The 21,156-nt window shown below is 55.3% G+C and overlaps 1 protein-coding gene and 1 long non-coding RNA gene across 7 annotated transcripts; one reads left to right on the forward strand and one right to left on the reverse strand.

Annotated features, from left to right (window-relative positions):
- Positions 1-1,425: 1,425 nt before the first annotated feature.
- PDE4C (phosphodiesterase 4C) lies at positions 1,426-13,194 on the reverse strand. Of its 3 annotated transcripts, none has more exons than XM_040241108.1 (15): positions 13,029-13,194; positions 9,362-9,553; positions 8,789-8,825; positions 8,628-8,701; positions 8,366-8,418; positions 7,987-8,099; positions 7,814-7,907; positions 7,115-7,278; positions 6,818-6,916; positions 6,230-6,394; positions 6,045-6,144; positions 5,315-5,469; positions 3,803-3,925; positions 3,366-3,548; positions 1,426-2,848 (listed from the first exon to the last, which is right to left on the reverse strand). In XM_040241108.1, the coding sequence occupies exons 1-15, from the start codon at positions 13,172-13,174 to the stop codon at positions 2,459-2,461; spliced, it is 2,088 nt and encodes a 695-aa protein (XP_040097042.1). In that variant the 5' UTR covers positions 13,175-13,194; the 3' UTR covers positions 1,426-2,458. The 3 variants fall into 3 exon arrangements, with proteins under 3 accessions (XP_040097042.1, XP_040097040.1, XP_040097041.1); XM_040241106.1 differs by having other exon boundaries at positions 7,987-8,096; positions 13,029-13,190; XM_040241107.1 differs by lacking the exon at positions 13,029-13,194 and adding an exon at positions 11,271-11,596 and having other exon boundaries at positions 1,431-2,848.
- On the forward strand, positions 11,596-16,230 carry LOC120864254. 4 transcript variants are annotated; one of them, XR_005721148.1, is made up of 4 exons: positions 11,596-11,983; positions 13,574-15,606; positions 15,738-15,910; positions 16,162-16,230. It is a non-coding gene; the product is annotated as an uncharacterized LOC120864254 (long non-coding RNA). The 4 variants fall into 4 exon arrangements; XR_005721149.1 differs by having other exon boundaries at positions 15,760-15,910; XR_005721150.1 differs by having other exon boundaries at positions 13,574-14,037.
- Positions 16,231-21,156: the final 4,926 nt, after the last annotated feature.

Here is a 21,156-nt window from a genome sequence, read left to right on the forward strand (position 1 = left end):
GGGGAACTGGAGCATGCAAATGACTTCTTCCTCCCTCTCTCTGCGAGCTTCAGGTCCTACTTCTGTGAAACGGAAAGAAGAGGGCACTAGTGGTAAAGAGCCCGCCCGCCAGCACAGGAGACATAGCAGACGCGGTTCCATCCTTGGGTCGAGAAGACCCTGTGGAGGAGGGCATGGCAACCCTCTCCCGTTTTCTTGCCTGGAGAATCCCATGGACAGAGGAGCCTGGCAGGCTACAGTCCACAGAGTCACAAAGAGTCGGATATGACCGAAGCGACTTAGCACACACACGTGCACAAAGCAAGCCTATTCTACCTGTGAAATGACAAAGACTCAGGAAGGTTAAGAGATTTGTTGAAGTTGTCACAGTCAGTCTCTGGGGGAGTCTGAAGATCTCAGTCTGGAGAGGGTGGTAGAAACAAAGCAAAGAATCCCAGAGAGCTTCTACTATTGCCAGCCTGGAGTGGGAGTGGGAGAGTCAGGAAGGACTTCCTGGAGGAGGGGATGCTGAACTGAGACCCAAAGGGTGAGGATGAGGCACAGAAGTATTCCAGGTGGCAGGCACAGCATGTGCAAAGGGCCTGAGGTGGCAGTGTGCTTGGGGTATGAAAAGCCAGCATGCACAGTGTTCACAGTAAGGAGGAGAGGGAGGAATAGCTGTGGCCCAAATCGAAGGAGAACATATGAATGTTCTTATGAATGAGGGGGAGAAAAAAACAGAGGTGAAATGCTGAAGGCAGATGATCTAGGGGTGAGGTTACAGCAGAATTTTATTTTCATCCTTACATGTTTCCATTATTTGCAAATTCTCTACAGTGACCATGTATTACTTGCAAGTAAAGGGGAAGGGATAAAAAAAAATTATAAATAAAAATCCCATAAATCTCTGCCTTTTAAAAGCCTGGAAGGAAATGTACCAAGTTCATGATCCAGATGCCCTTTAATTCTCCTTTGGTGAAGTTAGATGATTAATTGTGATGACGATGAATTATCAATGGAATGGAATTATTAATGAAATTATTTAGGAAACCAGCCGTTCTTGAAGCCAGAGGCTGCTCTGTAACGACTTCTGTCATGTATCAATCTTCAGACACGCAGGGAGGGAGGGTGGCGAGGTAGGGGGATGGGGGATGAAGGATACTGAGGACTCCAGAAGTGAAAATTGAATCTGAGATTGAGCACAGAGCCACTTCACCTGCTCGGCGCCAGGCCCACAACCCTCAGGATGAACTCCACTTAGCCGGGCCGGAGAGACTTCCTGCAAGGCGAGGACCCCCGAATTCTCCCCTGCCTCCCCTCTGCGCCTCCTGCCACCAGGGGGCGCCGCTGGCTAACGTCTGGAGTCCAGCAGCATGGCCTTGAGCCCTGAGACCACAGGACAGACTCTCCGCTCCTGTTTCCCCATTCGTGAAACGGGCACGGCACTAATGCTGTGTGATAAAGTTTATTTTAATCCAAGCAAATGCCCCATATTTCTAAGAGATTTCAGGGAGGTCACACACATCACTCTCCAACCAAAATTTACCCAAGTACCAGGATCAGGCCATAGAGGGGAAACTGAGGCCCAGAAGGGGTGATGACTCACAAGAAAGCGTCAGAGGCCTCCTTTTCCCTATGGGGAGTCTAGACAGCCTCAAAATCAGAAGATGGACAGAATCTTCCTTGAAGGAGAATTCTGTGCTTTTGTTACTCTTCTCGAAAAGGGAGAGAATATGAGCGAGCCAGCAGGAGGCCCTAGGGCCAGGGAGAACCAGGATCCTTAGACCTGAAGACAGAAACCACAGCAACTTAAAGCAACATCCAGGGCACAAGCAGTAAAGGCTAAATCAACGTTCAGAGACAGTTCCTGACACAGAGCCCTCTCTTCCTTGGCCCCTACCATCACCCCCCTATCACCACCAGAACTCCAGAGCCAGAATTGGGTCCAGATGCAGTTTGGTACTGAGAACTCCCCCACTCAAATTCTTGTTCTCTTTCAGTGAGCTGCCTGGTAGACTTAGGGAAGGTGTCTAAGGGAGGGGTCATCTCCTCGAGACTGAGTCCCCATCTCCTTGTGCAGAGGTACCCCAGAGGCACATAACAGGCACAGGCCTGGCACGCAGTACGTGCCCAGTAAATATCTGATAAAGCATGAAAGGATAAAGTGACGGAGTGGCTCAAGAGTGACCACTGGACAAGATGGACAAAGGTGCCTGGCAGACACTCCCTTTCTATACCAGGGGTGGAAGTCCAGGAGGGAGAACTCGAGGGCGCTGGAAGAGGCTGCCCCCCCCCCACCAGCCCAGCTCCTTGGAGAGCTCTCTCAGCCGATCCCAGGGTCAGAGTGGACCCCAGCCAGGTGCCTCCGATTCAGCCCTGACACCTGCCTGTAGCAAAAAGCCCAGTTGTCTCCCTGGGGAGGCAAACAGGGGCCACCTGGGACCTCTTCCTGGAAAGCCCACCCACCCATCAGGGGCCATTAGGTGCCCAAAGGCTCAGCCATTGCACTGTCCTCATCGTCCATGCAGGGCTTGCCCACAGTCCTCTGGCAATCCAGGCGTGGGGCCCCAGGGTCTGGGCTGGCCTCAGAGGATAGGAGCTTAGTCTCAGGTGAGTTTGAGGCCTCTCCATCCAATGCTTCTTCCTCTTCTTCCTCCTCTTCCTCTGCCTCCTCCAGAGTAAGCTGAAACTGAAATCTGTCAGGGCTACCCTGCTTGGGGCTGGTGGGGTCCTCAGGGCTGCGTGGGATCTTGCTCTGGTACCACTCGCGGTTGTCCTCCAGAGTGTCCAGCAGGTCCTGTGCATCTGGGTGTACCAGGTCAGCCCACGTCTCCCACAGTGGATGGGCAATATAGTCAATGAAACCCACCTGTGGGTAATACAAAGTTGAGGGGATAGAGGTTGCTGAATGGTGAGTCGCTGTGGAACTTAGCCCCAGTCCAGGCAGGCCTTTGCCCAGGTTGTTCCCCTCTGCCCGGAATGCCATTTCCCAACTCCTATTCATCCTTCAAAACCCTCTTCAAAAAACCTCTCCTCTAGGACATCTCTCCTTCCCCTTCTAGGCTTCTCTAACACCTAAGTCTTTCCATCCACCTTAGCCCTGACTCCTGACTCCTCAGGGCTGATGAATGTGCCCCCAGACTGGGACCCCTTCTAAAATACTCCATGTCACCCAGAACAAGCATTTCCAAACTCCACGAGTAAGTGCAGATCTCTCTTAAAGCATCCCAGAGGGAATATATCCCAGGACACATCAGACCCAGCCCAGTGCAGACCCTTAGGCCACACTGCCTCATTTGCCAGCCAGGAATCATAGGGTCAGCTCGGCCACTCCTTTCTTTCCCCTTTCCCCAGTGCCCAGCAGCTCAAATCAGTCACTCTCAGACCTGGGACTTCTCCACTGAAGCTGTGTGCTTATCACACATGGGGCTGATGTCCAGGCCTGATTCCCGTTCAGAGTCGCCCTGCTGGAAGAACTCGGCCATGATTCGGTCTGTCCACTGGCGGTAGAGTGGTAGCGGCTTGGTGGGGTTGCTGAGATCAGCACAGTGCACCAGGCTTTGCAAGACCTAGTGAGACCGAGGGTCAGGAGGGCTCAGGCCAGGCCACCCCCCAGGCTGGTACCTGCCCTAAAGAGGCTGGTGCCATGGACACACCCATCTTACAGGTGGGGAAGCTGAGGCCAGGGAGGGAAAGAGGTGGCTAGGACAAAGGCACATGACCATAGGTGCCTGTTTCTTCAAGTTGGGCATTCAGTCGGTACTTCATCCATGGAGCTAAAGGAGAGCTGTGGAAATCAGCCCAGGGCCCCCCAGCCACACACCTGGATGCGGTCAGAGTAGTTGTCTAGCAGCAAGACCCCAAGACTTGTCACCTTCTTGGTCTCCACCATGGTCTTGAGGTCAGCCAGGAGGTTCATGTGTTTGGACATGTCCGTGGCCAGCACCTGGAGGCAGGCGAGGGAAGATGACAGGTATGAAGATAATGCCTGCCCCATCCCCATTCCCCACCTTGCAGATGTTGGACCCACTTGGTTCTTCAACCCTCTGAGCCTCAGTGTCCTCACCTGAGAAATGGGTGCATGTAATGAGATTCATTGCAAAACCAGCTCACAAAGAGGCTGAGTCAATAGTCCCTTCTCCAAGGTTGCTGGACTTGTGGGGTGCATCCCACACGTGGGACAGGGCATGGAGGAAGGCGATTAAACCTGGGGGCTGAGAGGAGTGTGCCGGAGGGCAGTAGAGAGACCCCGCTGATGACACGGCCAATGCAAAGGCCCTGAGGCTACACAGAGGACACAGTTGTGCCTGGACAAATGAGTGCAGAAGCAACAGAGGAGCAAGTGAGGCTGATAGGAGTGGGGAGGGCCTCAGCGGGGAGTGGAGGATTTATCCAGAGGGCTGTGGGAGTCACAAGTGTACTTCGTGCTCCCCAAACTTCTCTGTGGCTGCTGCGTGGCTGGGAGGGCTGTTTTCAGCCATTAGAAAGGAAGTTCAGCCTTGAACATGACTGTTTAAAAATTACTTAGCTGTACCCCTACAGGCCCAGCCCAGGAATGACCCACGGGTTTCTCTGAGAACCAGACAGAAGTCTCAAATCTTCTCCCCAAACCTCCCATCTGGCCCAAATGATGCTTCTGCTGGGGGTGCCTACTGCCCAAAGCTCCCACTCTCCCTTACCAAGCTTTCAGTTCTTCTTCACTTGGAGCCTTGGTTTCCTCTGAGCCCTCCTCACAATGCTATTCCCTCTGCTGGAAACACTCCTCCCCATCCCATGATCTTTTGCACCCTGCAGGCCCTGGCTTCAGCGTTCCCTCTTGGGGAAGTCCTCCCACCCCGAGCACCTCTCTACCACAGGGTCTGTCTACAGGTCCCCCATCATGGCTCTGCCTATGTGTCCATCTCCCCCACAGAGTGTAAGTCTCATGAAGCTAAGAATTCTAATGGTCACTGGCAAAGGGCAAGCACACAGTAGATGCTCAATAAATGCTAGTTAAACAAATGACTTGAGACATAAGATCACAAAACGTACTGGTGTCTCCCAACTCGAAAAATATCAAATGCAGATAAAGCTGCACCTGACATCCCAGAAAGAAAAGTTTCTGGGAAAGAAAGAGTTTCCCAGGAAGAAAGAGTTTCCACATAGTTTGCACGTGAATTGGATCGAAGACTTGATTAGCCCGACCAAGGGCCAGTCAGTCCCACCTAAGGCTTGGACAGTCACCGTCTCATTTTACAAAACCAGGAAGCTCAGGCTCAGAATGGGGAGATGCTCTCATCCTACTGAACCCCCAGCCATGCCAAAATCACCCTCCCATCCATTACTGTGATCTCACTATGTCAATGACCATCCTGCGCAGACTCAGCCGCTGCTTGGTGCTGAGGTTCTGAAAGATGTCACAGTTCTCTGCTTGCAGCAACTTGAAGCCCACAGCTAGGTGGTGGTTCTCCAGCACAGAGGCATCATTGTACATAAGTGCAAGCTCCGAGTCTGTGGGGGAAGTGGAGAGTCTCAAGACCCGCACACCCAATCCACTCCACCCAAAGGCTGGTTCTGTAAAGTCTTGGCAAACTCCTACTCATGCATTGAAGCCCCAACTTTAATGCCCCCTTCCTCTAGGAAGCCTTCTAGGACCCTGTCTCTCCCCATGGCCCTGACCTGGTTCTTCAGGGCTGGGGGCATTTGTGTTCAGCTCTGCCTCCTTGAGACTGGTGACTTCTTAGAGACTCGGCATGGCAGGAGAGAGTGCTGAGTGCTGCTTGAATGAACTACTGAGTCAGGGCTCCACTCTTTATTTCCACCTCTCTAGGGATGTATCAATATATAAGAGGTACCTAACCATTGCGTACAGCTCCCAAAGGATCCTAAACTTTAGAATCTCAGTGGGCTCACATCAGCTCTGCCACGTTTATTATTCTCTCATTTATTGGGTATCTGCTGTATATCTAGGCCTGCTCTGAGCACCTAAGGGAGAGAAGATTGTGGCAGCTGTTTCAGAGCAGGGATGGGACCACCTAACATCACTTGATTGACAGGCGGTGGCAGGGTCCAGCTCCCTAACTCACTGGTGTTAATCAGAAACTGATTGGAGACCCCCGGATGGTCCACGTCATGGATGGCACTTGCAAAGATGGCAGCCAGGACTTCCAGGTCTGTGAACACGGCCTGAGTGGGCATGGAGCATAAGAGGTGAGGGACAGGGCCTCTGTGCCCGGCCCCCACAGAGCCGCCCGCAGCCCCTGGGCCCTACCGCGAGCGCAGGTGTGGCGAGCAGCACGTGCGTGGACTGGGCCACGTCAGCAGCGTGTAGGCTGTTGTGGTAGGCCACATCATTGTGGTAGTGGCTCTCCAGCATCAGTAGGTAGGTGGCAAGCGTGTCTGCTGGGATCCGAAATGTCTTGAGCAGGTCCCGTTCCTGGTCCATCACAGGCCCCTAGTCAGGGCCTCGGCCTCTGGATGGCAGCACACACTATTCCTGTGCCGTCTCTCCTTCTGAATCCCTAACCGTCTCTCAAGCACCCTCTCTTCCAGGAGGCCTCCCATGCTTTCCCTCTGAATTCCCCCGGTCTCTGTCCTTCCCCTCTTTCTCATCTCTGACCACACAGTTGTTCCCTCCAGACTGGGTCTCTTCAGGCCTGGCCCAAGGCTGAGTTTTGTTAATAGTCAGCAATGAACTGTTAAACCTAATGAACTCCTATCCATCCTTCAATGCCCCTACTCAAATGACCCTATTCAGACATGTTAGGGAGGATTTGAGGATTATGCGTCCCCTGAAGTCCTGAGGTAGGAAGAAGTGAAGGAGACACACGGTATCAGAAGCCACAGGCAGGGGAGATACCTGAAAGATGCTGAACATGATAGCTGTGAGAGGCCGGTTCCCACTTAGCTCTGCCACCTTGAACACATCAAGCCCCCACTTGCTGGTGTCTTCCAGTTCCTAAAATGTGAAGGACTGGAGCTTAACTCCAGCCCAGCTTCCACAGACTCTGGAGCCTCCACCCCCATCCCCGGCCTCAGGTCCTACCATGAGCCTCACCTGGTCAGTATACAGGTGGGCAGTCTGAGGGCCAGAACAGGGTATCCACACAGAGCATGCATCCAAACCTGGGTTTCAGCATTCCCACTGGAAACCCACCTTGGCCAGCTGCCCCTCCTGATCCGTCTGGACCCCAAAGCGCGGGACGGTGGCTGTGGAAAGACTGGAACTGTGGGGAAGTGCACGCAGGCTGCTGATCTGGGACACGGGCCTCGGGGGCTCCGCGGGGGTCGCCCTCGGTAACTCCACCTCAGTCCGCTGCTCTGCAGGTGGGGCAGGGTAGGACTCAGAGAAGTCAGTTTGCCTGCTAGCGTTGGTCTGCTTGGCCTCAGGTACTGGACCTTGCCAAGCCTTGAGATCAGCTTAATGCCTTTTTACCTGAATCTAAGTAATCTCAGAGTAAAGTCCTGTCTGGCCTGTAGCTACCCTTCCCCTCTGTTCAAGGTTGAGCTCAGTAACCCCTTCTGCTGGACATGGCCTCTGGGCATCTGGAGCTTAGTATTTTTTCTGGAAAGCCAAATGTCCTTTCCATCTCCCAAACTGGAGACCTGGCTGTGAGGTTCCTGCTAGCTCCTCCTTGGCAAACTTCTACTCATGTTTCAAAACCCTAACTTTAATGTCCCCCCCTCCTGGAAGATCCTCTTGTTCCTCCCTCTGGTCCAGCCTTACCACATACGGCTGGAGGTGTCTGTGTCTGGTTCTATCTTCCTCAGTTGAACTCTGCAGTAGAAGGCTTTCTTTCTCTTCCCTCTTCCTATCTCTGCAATCTGGCCTAGGCAGTGACCCACCATAGCTCACCCAGGAAGGTTTGGGATATGTACTCGGACACTTGGTTCCCTGAGCGGCTGGTTTCAGACAGGTGAGTCAGCTCCCGGTTCAGCATCCGCTTGAACTGCAGAGGAAAATGAGGACAGTGAGGATGGGGCCCTGAGGCCAGAGGCAAGGGGTCGCAGTTATCTGGCCTCTCTCACCTTGTTGGAGGCCATCTCCCCCACTGAGTGCCGCGTCTGCAATGTCTCCAGCTGATCCAGACACCAGTCCAGCTCGTCCAGTGTCTCCAAAGCCAGCTTCTGCCCAGTGTCTTCTGGGGGCCAAGTTGATCAGGGGTCTGCCCCACCCCCCCACTCGGGAACCCCGCACCCCTCCTGCCCCCATCTCTGCATCTGGACCCTGCAGCTCTTCCCAATGAGGCCACTCAGGACCCCCGGCTCTCTCCATCCCCAAAGGTGTTTGAGGGAAGAGGGCTTAGAATTAGCACAGCTTAAAGATTCATGGAGTGGAGAGGTCACCACAGAGAGGGAGTTCACAGCTGTCCCACAGAGGATGGGGGGAAAGGAGTAGGCACATTACCTGTTGGTGGAGGGGGCTGGCTGCCAGACGGGGTGTTACAGACGCACGTCTGCCTGCAGTACAGTAGGCTCAGGAGTGGCCTGCCCCACCCATAGGGCCCGCCCCCAAAGCCTCCAGGCCCCGCCCCCTCGTACGCTACTCCCCCTGCCCGCCCCGGCGAGTTGCCCGCTGCACCCCTTCCGCCCACGCCCAACTCTCCTTGGCCCACCTCGTCTTTTGAACCCGCCCCTCTTTGCCAGGCCTCGCCCCGCCCCCTGCGTACTTGGCTGCCCCGCGATCTTGCAAGTGGGCAAGGACCGCAACGTTGCTTCGAACTGTCCGCAGACTGGCTAGGACCTGCCGGGAGAGGGGTGGTGAGCGTTGGAAAGGAGGGGTCGGCTCTGCCAGCTTGGCACACGCCGGAAGGAAGAGGTGGGCACTCACCTGGGCAAAGGGCGTGACAATCAGGTCTTCTCCGTGTCTGCGGGGAGACGGGACATGGAAGGGCGGTCAGGAGGAGCCCTCCCAAACCTTCCCATCTTCCAGCTTTTACCCACACTGTGCCCTCAGCTGAGCGCGTCCTTGGAGTGTCTTCCTGGAAGTCCCTGGTCTCCCCTCACCCGACGCTTCTCTGAAGGCCACCATAGCCCTTCTGACCACTCACTCACTTTATCCCCATCTCACAAATGGAGAATCTGAGTACCAGGGACAACAGGGGTCTTAGTAGAGGCAGGAAATGATGGCTACTAGGAAGCTCAAATCAAGGACTTTGTTGGGTTGCTGTTAATTGACTTTAATGTTTCTGGATTACTACCCAACCCCAACCTGGAGTCAAGCACAAAGGATCACGGGATAGCATTGTCATCCTGCTCAACTGAGTAAGTGAGTTGTCTGGCAAACTGCTATCTATACTTCAAAGCCCAGCTCAAATGGTCACCTGAAGGAGGTGTGTGAAACAGAGGAATAACAGAAAGAAGAAAGTAAGAGGAGGTGTTATCCCACCAGCCTCAAACTCACAGGTCGCTGGCCATGGAGGAGTTCCAAGACACGGTTTTGGATGAGAGTTCATAGTCACTGTCTGAGCGGTACAGGAAGGACTCCCGCCTCTGACTGTGCTGGGCAGGCGCTTGGATGATCCGGCCAAAGCCAGATCCGGCCTGAGGGTCCAGGATGCTTCTCCCACACGAGAGCCCATTTTCCAGGTCCAAGCTGAAGGCAAAGGAGACATAGTCAAAGCTGAGGGTCCTGGCGTATGGATGCCACATCACAGTCTAAATCCATTTTCTCATGTCCTCCCCAGGGCAGGGCAGGAGTAGCCTGCAGCTTGTCCATCTGTTACAGTCATACCCGCACTAAGGGACACAGTGCCCCTCACGCCTCCATCTCTGCCTCTGAACCTGAGTCTTTTCCACTGGCACTAATCTGGACTCCAGCACGTGAGTTTTGGATTTGTCTCTAAGTGGCTGTGTGACCATGGGTCACAGCTTTTCTGTGGACATCAACCACTGTTTCTAGTATGGGTATCGTAGACCACATCCAGGCTTCCCAAGTGGTAAAGAACCCGCCTGCCAATGCAAGAGACTTAATAGACGTGGGTTTGGTCCCTGGGTTGGGAAGATCCCTTTGGGTAGGACACGGCAACCCACTCCAGTATGGAGAATCCCATGGACAGAAGAGCCTGGCGGGCTACAGTCCATAGGGTCGCAAAGAGTAGAACACAACTCAAGCAACTTGGCACACATGCAGACTTCATCCCCAGCGCACTTTTAGGGGGTTACAACCCAACGCCTGAGGAGGGTGGCAGGGCGCCTGTAACTTACCCAGATTACTAAGGGTAAGTGCATGGGGACTGGAAATGACTTCCTGGGCTTTCCTCTCAGGAGGGCACCTGGGTTTTGCCTAGATGGGGGACACTGGAAGGTCCCCCACAGCCAGGAGAGGCCCCACCCTCAGCTGTCCTTGGCTATGCCCTGGACCACCTGTCCCTTACCCCAGCTCCAGGCCTCACCCTAAACCATAATATAGCCCTGCCCCCACCTCATCAACCTCGCCTCCAGCTCACTCAGCCTCATCCTCAGCTTTATTTTTGGCCTGAATTGCTTTGTCTGTTCTCCTCTTCCTTCAGGCCTTTGCACAGGCTGTGCCCTTTACCCAGGGCATGGTCCTCCCCTGTTCAAGGCAATCCCCAACCCCACCCCCCTATCTCTCAGCCCCATCTCTCCCTCCAGCCACGCTCTGACTCTGACGAAGTAAGGGGGATCTAGGCCTCTCCCACTTGAAGTCAGAGGTCAGAGAAAGAATGGCAGAGGGTGTGGGGCTAGAACAGAAATGTGAGACCAGGAGTTGGCAACCAGGGAAAGGGGCTGCAAGTGGGTCACAGAGAAGGGAGTAGGCAGGAAAGGCGGAGACAGGAAGACCCTGGGGGACGCCCCTAGACAAAGGACTTCTAGCCAAGGTCCAGTGTCCATATTCCACCCGGTCCCCTGCCAGGTCATCCCATGCAAGTCCGCAGGCTGGGATCGGCGCCTGCCAGAAGGAAGACTCTGAGCAGGGAATTCGGTTCAGACCGAGTTGGGGGTCGGGAATTCCGCAGGACTCAGTCATGAACAGCCGAGTTTGACTAAGTTGGGTCTGGTCATACAGAATTGGGCCTCTTCGCTCTGAGTTCGGTCAGGGGGCTTTGCTCTGTTTAGTCGCTCAGTCATGCCCGACTCTTTGCGACCCCATGGACTGGGGCCTGCCAGCCTCCTCTGCCCATGGGATTCTCCAGGCAAGAATACTGGAATGGGTTGCCATGCCCTCTAGCGGGTCTTCCCAACCTTGGCCAACCCAGGGATCGAACCCAGGTCTCCCGCATTGCGGGCGGGTTCTTTACCGTCTGAGCCATCCGGGAAGCCCAAGGATCCTCTCTGAGGTCTGGTTTTACAGGATTGGGCTTCTTCCCGCTGAGTTCGGTCGGGTGAGTTCGGCCGAATTTGGCTACCTCCGACTGCACTCGGGTATGTTCGGAAGCTTTCGGGCATGTTCGGCTGTGTCCGGCCTCACGAGGTTTTCGAGCAAGTCGAGGTGGCGCTCAAGCCACGTCAGGCACATTCGGTTTAGTCCGTCCCCATTCGGGTGTTCGGCTGTGTCCGATCGCTCTTGTTCTGTTCGAGTTGGGCTCTCGCAGAAGTCCCTACTTGAGAGCTTCTGAATTCCCGCCTCGTGACGTCACCCGGAGGGGCGGGGCTTCCTTGCGCTTTCCCGGCCTTGGAGCTGGCGGAGTGACTGGCGGAGACTCTTGGGGGCGGGGTACTTTCGGTGGATACCCTAAACCTACGATCCAAGGGGGAGGCCCGGGAATGGCTACCACCTACCCCTCCCTCCCCTCTCCCCAAAGGTTCTGGAAAAGGCGCAACTGTGGATAAATAGGGAAACTGAGGCCAGGAGAGGTCACAGGGTGCTGGGTTCAAATCCAAAAGCGAGTGCGGAGTTAGGACTGAGCCGGGGTTTTCTCGCTGCGGACGACGCTGTTTTTCTTTCTGCTCTAAACTTAGCCGAGAGCGGCGGGGTCAAGCCGTGGTTCCATGACGCGGGCGGCGGGGAGAAAGTCGCACGGACTGTGGGAACGGCGCGTCCGTCCGTCCATCGGTTAAACAGGTAAACTGAGGCACAGGGGCTTCAGAAAGACCCGCCCTCTTCCAGCCTCACACCCTTGACGTCCTCGACGCCTTTGTGCTCACTCCCAAGCCCTCGGCTGGGACCCCTCTTCTCAGGCGGCTGGTGCACCGGGGTGGGAGTGGGGGGTTCTCCCGAACCCGGAACCCCATTCTGGCCTGAAATGGTGCCATCAGGGACCACCGTCACGACTGCCTCCCCACACACACCAGCTGTCACTGGCCGTGTGACCTTGGAGAAGGGACCTTTAGTCTCTGAGCCTCCAAGTGCCAAGTTACCAAGTTGAGTGCTAAAGCCGCGCGAACCAAGCCCAAGGTACCAGACCCAGTCGGCGCCCACCAGCCCCACCTCCAACCCCAGCCTCTGCCCCGCAACCCACGATGTTACAGTGGCTTCTTGAAGGGCCGGAATTTAAACCCAAAGCGGTGGGACGAGTCTTTGAAGGAGGCAACTAAGTGGGGCTGCGCAGAAGTGGCGCTCCGCGCCTGTCAGCTCTCAGCCTGGGACAGCAACAAGCCCTGTTACATCGCGAACACCCTGCCTCAAAGGCCTCCATCAGATCACGTCTTCCTCCGAGGATACCGAGGGCTTAGTGTGAGGCCACCAGGCCACCCAGTTGTTGGCACCGGGGTGGATGGCCCGGGCAGACCAAGGCGGGGAGTGACCCTCATCCCTTCACTGCCTAAACGTTCAGCCCGCCCGCCCCGGGTTGGCAAGGGTCAGAAGGAGACGTGAGCCTCGGCCCGTCCTGCTCCGGGGCACGCAGCTGGAAAGGGACAGACGGCTGGTCCCCTGGGCATGTATCCAGGCGGTGGGTGGAGGGAAACAGATGGCGAGAGAGAGGCAGTCATCAACTAAAAGAGACAGAGATAGAGCAGGGGCAGAGAGATAACCCCGAAAAAAGGGCAAAGGAGCAGAGCTTTTATGCCCTGACCCTCCAACCTAGCTCCCACTGTCCTTGATTCTGCCCCTCCCACCTCCAGCCCGGCGGTTCCGATGACCCCTGCGAGGCCCTGTCTCGCCTCACCACAGCGGATGGGCCACGGTGAAGCGCCGCTGCAGGCGAATGCTCTGGTTCACCAGGAGCTTCCTGAAGAGCCCGGGGGAGCCGCGCGGGGAGCCCCGAGGGGAGCTCGGCCCAGGGGCCGGGGCGGGAGCAGGGGCACCCTGCATCGCCAAGACCGCGTGGAGGCTGGACGCAGCACTGGCTGCTCGGGACCTTTTCTGGACAGCCACGGGGGCGGGGCCCGGCGGGGAGCGAACCCAAGGCGCAACCGCCCCGCCTTCGCCGCGGGACCCGCTCTGGGACGCCCCCACGGGGACACATGGGGGAAACTGAGGCACTGAGCTAGAGGGGGCTCTCTGCTTCCCTGCTTTGGGGCAGCCCAGAAACTGCATCTTATACCACTTCCCTCTCAGCATGTCCCCCAGAGGTGTAGCTTGCTGGGCTGAAAAGAGAGATACGGAAGTCAGAAAAGGAAGTTCCCTCCACTATCAGGGAGTCTCCGAGTATGCCGAGGGGCTGCCCAGATCCCACACAGTACTTTCAATCCCCCTCTGCCCATTTCCCAGATGGAGAAACTGAGGCCAGAGCCACCAAGAGCCTGCTGAGAAACTACAATCCTTGAGTCTTGTGTCAGGTGGAGAAACAGGCTTGGAGAAAGGTGGAAACAGACTCAAGTCTTCACTGCAAGTCTCCTCCCCTTCTTTCTGTCCCCCTCCACAAGCCCCCATGTGACCTCCACCTGCTCTGACATTCTCCAGTCCCTGTCTCTGGATCCTTCCCCCTCTCCTGCTGTCTCCACTGGACAAACATCCGCACTCTACTCCTGCCAAGCCTTCCGCCCTGTGAAGCTTCAGCTGCCACAGCCCACCCCTAGAAGGACCCCCAAAAAGGGAAGCTTTGCCCCTAGTGTCGGGGATGGGGGGCATTCAAGAGTCTGTACCAGCTGGCTTACCCCGGATTGCTGGGTCAGGTGGTCCTGCCTCATTCTTCAGAAAACGAAACCAAGTCTCAGAGAGTGTCATGCCTGGAGGTGAGACCCAGAACGCCCCCCTGCTGGTGACAAGAGTCACCAAGGCACAAGGAGCCTGGGCCTCCCAGCTGAGGCCCCACAGGAGCTCTGGGCTTGACTGTGTCCTGCGTGTGATAACAGCCCCCCTGCCTGAGACTTGCTCCAGGGGACTTCACCAGTTTGGGGGTGCCCAGACAAATGCCACCCAGGTTTTCTGGCAGTCCTGGGGGGATATGAGATATTATTTCAGGAGATCAGGCTTCAGTGGGGAGACCCTGACCCTCCCCTGACATCTCAATCATACTATGGTCCCTGTTGAGATGAGAAACTGGAGGCTCACAGAGGAGTCATGCTGGGGCCCAGGAGAAGAGTCTCAAGGGTCTGGCTAGGAACCCCCTTCTGTCCCCAGGGCCCTGCAACCGGACACCTGGTGGGAATCAGACTCTCTGTCCCCAAGACAAAAATACCATCTGTAGCTGCTGTGACTGGACCTAATTATAGCTGGTCCCCAGGGGATAAAGGCCGCCGGGCTCAGTCTAGTGGAGAGACTGGGGTTGGGGCCAAGGAGGCTTGACACCAACCCCAGCCCTGTGGGAGGGGCTCAGGATGCTCTTGTGGCCCCAAGGAGACACTGAGGCACAGGGAGATTCAGTCCCTTTCCTGAGTTCACAGACACAAAATAGAAGGTTAAGACTAAACACGTGGGTACAAACTGAGCGTTTCTTGCTCTTCTGGTGCTGAGCCAAAGGCTGTACATGTAAAAGTCATTTGATTTTCAGAGCAGCTCTATACAGTGGGGACTAGTATTCTCATTTTGTGGATGGGGAAATTGAGGCACGGAGAAGGGTGCTCATTGCCTGAAGTCACTCAAGCCTGGGTTGGCAGGCTCCCCAGCCTCTCCCAACTTAATGCTTAACTAGCTCCATCCCCTGAGTTTGAGTAAGCTCCAGGAGTTGGTGATGGACAGGGAACCCTCACGTGCTGCAGTCCATGGGGTCGCAAAGAGTTGGACTGAGCAACTGAACTGACCTGAGCTCTATCGCCTGTGTAGTCCCAGATCCTGCTGCTACTGCTAAGTCACTTCAGTCGTGTCCGACTCTGTGCAACCCCATAGACAGCAGCCCGTCAGGCTCCCCCGTCCCTGGGATTCTCCAGGCAAGAACACTGGAGTGGGTTGCCATTTCCTTCTCTAATGCATGAAAGTGAAACGTGAAAGTGAAGTCGCTCAGTTGTGTCCGACTCTTCGAGACCCCATGGACTGTAGCCCACCAGGCTCCTCTGTCCGTGGGATTTTCCAGGCAAGAGTACTGGAGTGGGGTGCCATCACCTTCTCCGGTCCCAGATGCTACTCTGACATTAATGCTTTATCGATAATTTTAATGTTAATGTTTCATTAATAGATTCAACTTTAAATATTTTATGACCAGTTTGTTTTTTAATGACCAGTTTTAACAGTGATGCTTTTAAGGTTATCAATTGCTTTTTGGATGGAGAAACAGCTGCAGAGCCAAGACTCGGCATTCAAAGCCTGGCCTGCCTGACCTTGGGAGAGACTCCAAGCTTCGCCCAGGAGGGCAGAGGCCAAAGGAGGTGCTGACATGACTTTGGCTGACCCTAACTTTGTCTCTGCATGCTATGTGACCTGGAGAAGTGACCATCAGTCTCTAGTGCCCTTAACACATCAATTTCCCCTATTTGAGTGAGCCTCTTCCTTGGGCAAGCACTTATCTCCTCTGCCACTAGGTGGCCCTAGTGAGACAGGCGGTGGGTTACCCTGTTTTCCGAACAAATACACCTGGATCTGGAGAGGAGAGATGACTTGGCCAAGTCTCCCTGAAGAATCTAGAGAGAGAGGAGAGTGGAGGCTGAGTCCCACGTGCAGGAGCTCACAGGGGTAAGATCTCACTCTCCTCTGCTCCAGATCCTCTCGTGGCTCCCCATTGTCCTCACTTCTGAATCCGCACCTCCCTGGAGGCCTTGTGTAGCCTAACCCCTGCCTGTCTCCCCAGCCTCCTCCTCTTGGCTCACTCTGCTCCAGGCTCATCATCTCCTGCTCCTTGCTGTTTTTTTGGAAGCATCCAGGCTCATTCCTATCCCATGTGCTCGCCGGAAGCCTCCTCCCCTGCTAACTTTTTTGGTTTTTAGGTCACAGTTGAAGCATTGCCCTCTGCAGGAAGCCCTCCCTGACCAGCTAAATAACTGAATATCCTCAGAGCACCCTCTTATTGGTACAATTTCCTATGTAATGTCCTGATTATTTGATCTGTGTCTGCCTCACCTACCAAAGCTTCCCAGGTAGCTCAGCTGGTAAAGAATCCACCTGCAATGCAGAAGACCCCGGTTCAATCCCTGGGTCGGGAAGATCCCCTGAGAAGGGAGAGGCTACCCACTCCAGTTTTCTTGGGCTTCCCTGGTGGTTCAGACAGTAAAGAATCTGCCTGCAATGCAGGAGATCTGGGTTCAATCCCTGGGTTGGGAAGATCTCCTGGGTTGGGAAGGGAACGGCTACCCACTCCAGTACTCTTGCCTAGAGAATCCCATGGACAGAGGAGCCTGGCGGGCCACAGTCCATGGGGTCGCAAAGAGTCAGACACGATTGAGTGACTTTCACTTTCACCCACCAGGCCCTTGAGGGAAGGACCAGGTCTGCCTTGTTCCCAGTTGTGATCTCCGTGGCCAGCACTGAGTAGGTACTCAGTAAATGCTTGAGAAATTATTAGAGAACCTCCCCTCCCGCCCTCCCGCCCCATTGGTCTGTGTTCGGCTCCTCACACATCTGATCTTCTTTCTATTCCTTCTCCTTGGCATACCCTTCTCTACACTCCTCAGCGGACTTCACTTTATCCTTCAGGCTAAGCTTAGAGGTCACTTCTTCCAAGTGGTCCTTCCTCACCTCCTGGCCCCAGCTGCTGGGTCAGAAGCCTCCTCTGGGCCCTACAGCACCCTGATCTCATTCCTTCACAACATAGATCACTCTGTATGGTCTCCAGCTGGTATGTCTGTCTCTACAATTAGCCTATGAGCTCCCGCTTGCCCTTCGGCTGGGCCCCAGTCCAGGGTGTGGCACACAATAGCTGCTAAATAAATGTTTGCTGAACAAGATACTCAGACCCTCCCAGACTTCTGTGATCCACCTGGGGTGGTGGGGAGGCAAGCCACCCTGAGGCCTATGCTCTGGCACAGAATGTTCTTGACAAAACTCAAAACCAGGGAGTTTTTGTGTTTGCGTTTCACTGATGACACTGAAACTCAGGGAAGCACCACCAGTTGCTTGGAAGTGCACAGAATATGGGCCTTGAGCCTAGCTTCCCTGAGGGCTGAGCCTCTCCCACCATATGTGCACACATAGGCAGGACACACACTCACAGGAACACAACCCACCCCTCCTGCCTTCCAGGGCCACGTGGTTCTCCCCCGAAATGGGCCCAAACCTAGTTTCCATTTGTTCTTTCTGGAAGATGGAAAATCATGAGTCACTGGGAGGGAGGGGTGGGGAATTGAGCGTTAGAGGGTGGGGGCAAGGGGCCTGCTGGGCCACGTGGGGAAGCGCCAACGCTATGGGTCGTGGGGCCCTGCTGCCCCAAACACCAATCAAGGCTGCTGGAGAGCCAGCCTGGGGTGTTAGGCCAGGCTTGTTGACCAAGAAATCAGTAGCCCTGGGAGGTCCATGAACCAAAGTATTAATAGGAAAAAAGTCCAGAGAGCATACGCTTCCCCAGTAGCTCAGCAGGTAAGGAACCCGCCTGCAATGCAGGAGACAGGAGACATGGGTTTGATCACTGGTTTGGGAAGATCCCCTGGAGGAGGAAATGGTAACCCATTCCAGTATGCTTGCCTGAAAAATTCCATGGACAGAGGAGCCTGGCAGGCTACAGTCCACAGGGACACAAAGAATCAGATATGACTGAATGACTAAGCACGCATGCTAGAGAAGAAAATGACTCACTCAAGGTCACCTAGCCTGGCCTCAAACCCAGAACTCTAGGTCTGGCTGATTTAGCTCCCTCTCCCATCCAAGGGCTTCCCAAGTGGCACAGTGGGAAAGAATCAGCCTGCAATGTAGGAGATACAGGAGACGCAGGTTCAATCCCTGGGTGGGGAAGATCCCCTGGAGGAGGAAATGGCAACTCGCTCCCGTATTCTTGCCTGTGAAATCCCATGGACAGAGGAGCCTGGTGGCTACATGTAGTCCAGGAGGTTGCAGAGTCTGACAGGAGTGAGCACACACACACTCACACACATACACACACACCCATCCAAGGAGGACCCTGCTCCTTGGTGCTGCTGAGACCTCCCTGGCCTCTCCAAGACCCCTGTTTCCCTGTGTTTCTCTTCTATCTTTGTCCTATTCTGCCCCCCTCTCTCAGGTTATATGAATCAGGAGCAGCCCCCTACACACCTCTACTCCCCTCTTCTCCACCTCATTCTCACATTGGAAGAAACATCCTGTGCTCAGGCTCCCCAAGAGGCTTCCCTCTGATGGCAGGGGACGTGTGTGTGTGTGTGTGTGTGTGTGTGTGGCAGGATATGCAACAGAGGAGGCTCCTCCCCCCAGCACAGCAGACAGCTGAGCCTGGCCCTCTAGTATATCTAGCCCAAGCTCCGCTCAAATGGTTTCTGTGACCACAACCCCCATAAACACCCGAGGACAATCTAGGATCTGGAGGACCCTTGGACACCCAACTGGGTCACAGCGAGGACACACCCAGCCACAAACACACACGGGCACCACAAGGGGAAACACTCAAGCAGGCACACAACTGGTATACAGGCGCATACATAATTGATATACACACACCCGAACACATCCCGTCACGCACAGAGACCCAGCCAGCGGAGCACACACTGAGTCGTAACTGCTCAGACCCACACACACCCGGGTGCAGCGGCACGGTGTCACACACACCAAGAGCAGTCGTGACACCACCGCCCCCCAGCTCCACCCCCGCGTAAGACAGCCTTTTCCTCTAAAGCGCCGGCCGCAGCCACAAGGCAGAGACCCCCGCCCCTGGAAAAGCAAAGACCCTCCCCTACTCCCGCCAGGCCCTGCGCGCCGCCCTGCCCCCGCCCACCTACCGCCTGTGGAAGGAGGTGGGCCAGGAGCGCCGCGACTTCTCGAGAGCCGGCCGCAGGCTCAAGTCCCGCTCCCTGCGGCCCACAGACTTGTCCGGGTCTGAGTGGAAGCGCTGCTGGATGCGGATGGGGCGCCGGGGCTGCCGCCACAGGTGCTTCGGGGCCCTGGCTACGCCTTGGCGGCTGCGAGCGGAGTTCAACTCTCGGGATGCCTCTAGCCCTTCTTGGACCTTCGGGGTCTCCATGCGCCAGAACTGGGGAGCAAGCGGAGAGCAGGGCGCGAGAGCCGTCCCCGGGAGGGAAGAGCGTCCGAGCCGAAGTCCCGGCCAGAGCCGGGAGTGGAGACGACAGCGAGGAGCTGTCCGCGCTGAAGGTGCTGAGGCAGGAAAAGGTAGCAACAGGGGCTCAAGGTGGGGCTGATCCCGAGGAGCTGTCCTCACTGAGGTGGTGCTGAAGGATAGATAGCAGGGCAAAAAGAACTTGAGGGTGGGGGTTGGGGAAAGGGGATGGGGAGGACCCCTGCGCCAAGGATGGTCTGCTGTCCCCTCTAGAGCTGAACGAAATAGGTTCAAGACATGGACTTGGGATGAAGACAGAAATTGTCCTCCCGTTTTCTGCCAGAGAGCAAGGAAACAGGGTCTCTGGAAACTCCCAGCACCCACTCCTGACGCTGAAAGTGTAGTAGATTCAGGAGTGGCAGAGACAGAGAGGAGCTGTCCGAGACCTGTCGGTTCTGAAGGCAGGGCAGGAAGACAGACGGGTTCAGGAAGACCTCTAGATCAGAGCGTCGATGGCCCAGGAAATGCTCAAAGCAGTAGTGGGTCTTCAGCCTTCCCCTGTGACTGTAGCAAAGAGGGGTCTGGAAGCAGAATCAAGGGCTCTAGTCTTCAGAGGTAGGCACAGATGGAGGTCTCTCTGCTCAGGAAGGTAGGCTTAGCAGTTCAGCCCCAGATCGGGTCTCTTTGGGATCTTAAAAGCCCCATACATGCTGGGCAGGAATCAGAGAAGTAAAGAGAAATGGGGAAGGGCTATGGAAGGGTGCTCCAATGCCTGGGGTGTGCACACAAGAAGCTGCCTCTGGTTGGGGTGGGTAGAGAGGGGCACTCTTTTATAACCACACTGACGCCCAGACCCTCAGCGGAAACGGCAGGATCTCATTTGCCCCGTGACGCCCTGGGCTCCTCCTTACAGCCACAATTCCTGCTCTCAAATCTCAGGCCTGCCCCTCCCTTCCCTAGTTCTAGAAACTCAAGGCCCTGCTCACCAGGCATTCTAATCTCAGGGGTAATTTTCTGGGAAGTAGCAAAGGGAGGGCGAGCATATTTTCTATGGTTAACAGACGCAGACATGGGCAAGAGCAGGTGTAAGAGGGTGGGTGTGGGCCAAGGCAGGGAGGTATTTGGGACCATTTGGTGCAACAGATTTGGGGGTAGGAAGAGCTCCGATCTTTTCAGAGAGCTCACAAGGACATCTCAAGGATATTTCCCATGAAGACTGTCTATCCTCTACCCTAGTTGTGTCCCTGAGTGGGAAGAATGGAAAAGGCTTGTACCAGGGAATCAGACAGACTGAGCGCCAGCTACAGTACTGCCATGTCTTGCTGGGTGGTGCCAAACAAGTTGCTCCTCTCTGTCCATTACATCTGGCTCAGTCCCCTGCCCTCCAAAGCTGATGGTGGGAGACAACTCGGTCCAGGGTGGGGGATGTGGGTTCTACCACTGGCTGGCTCTTGCTTTCCCTCCCCAAACCTGTTTCTGTTCCAGAAAATGGGGATAATGATGGTGTTCCCATCTCTTGGCTTTGTTACAAGGATGAAAAGAAATGTCATATGTGAAGGATCAAAGACCAGGAGCTGTCCACACCAGATCCCTTCCTCTTACCCACTGCTGGTGCCCACCAAAGCCCGGTGTGTCTATTTTATAAATAACTTCTGAATCTGCCTATTTCTCTCCAGCCAATGGCTCCCACCCTGATCCAGACACCACTATCTACTGCCTAGAACTGTTAAGGTGTCTTAATTGGACTCCTGTTGTTTTCACTTCTGCTCTTGACGATGCTCCCTACAGT

Source organism: Oryx dammah, unplaced genomic scaffold, assembly GCF_014754425.2.
Source record: "Oryx dammah isolate SB20612 unplaced genomic scaffold, SCBI_Odam_1.1 HiC_scaffold_5, whole genome shotgun sequence".
Classification (NCBI taxonomy): domain Eukaryota; kingdom Metazoa; phylum Chordata; class Mammalia; order Artiodactyla; family Bovidae; genus Oryx; species Oryx dammah.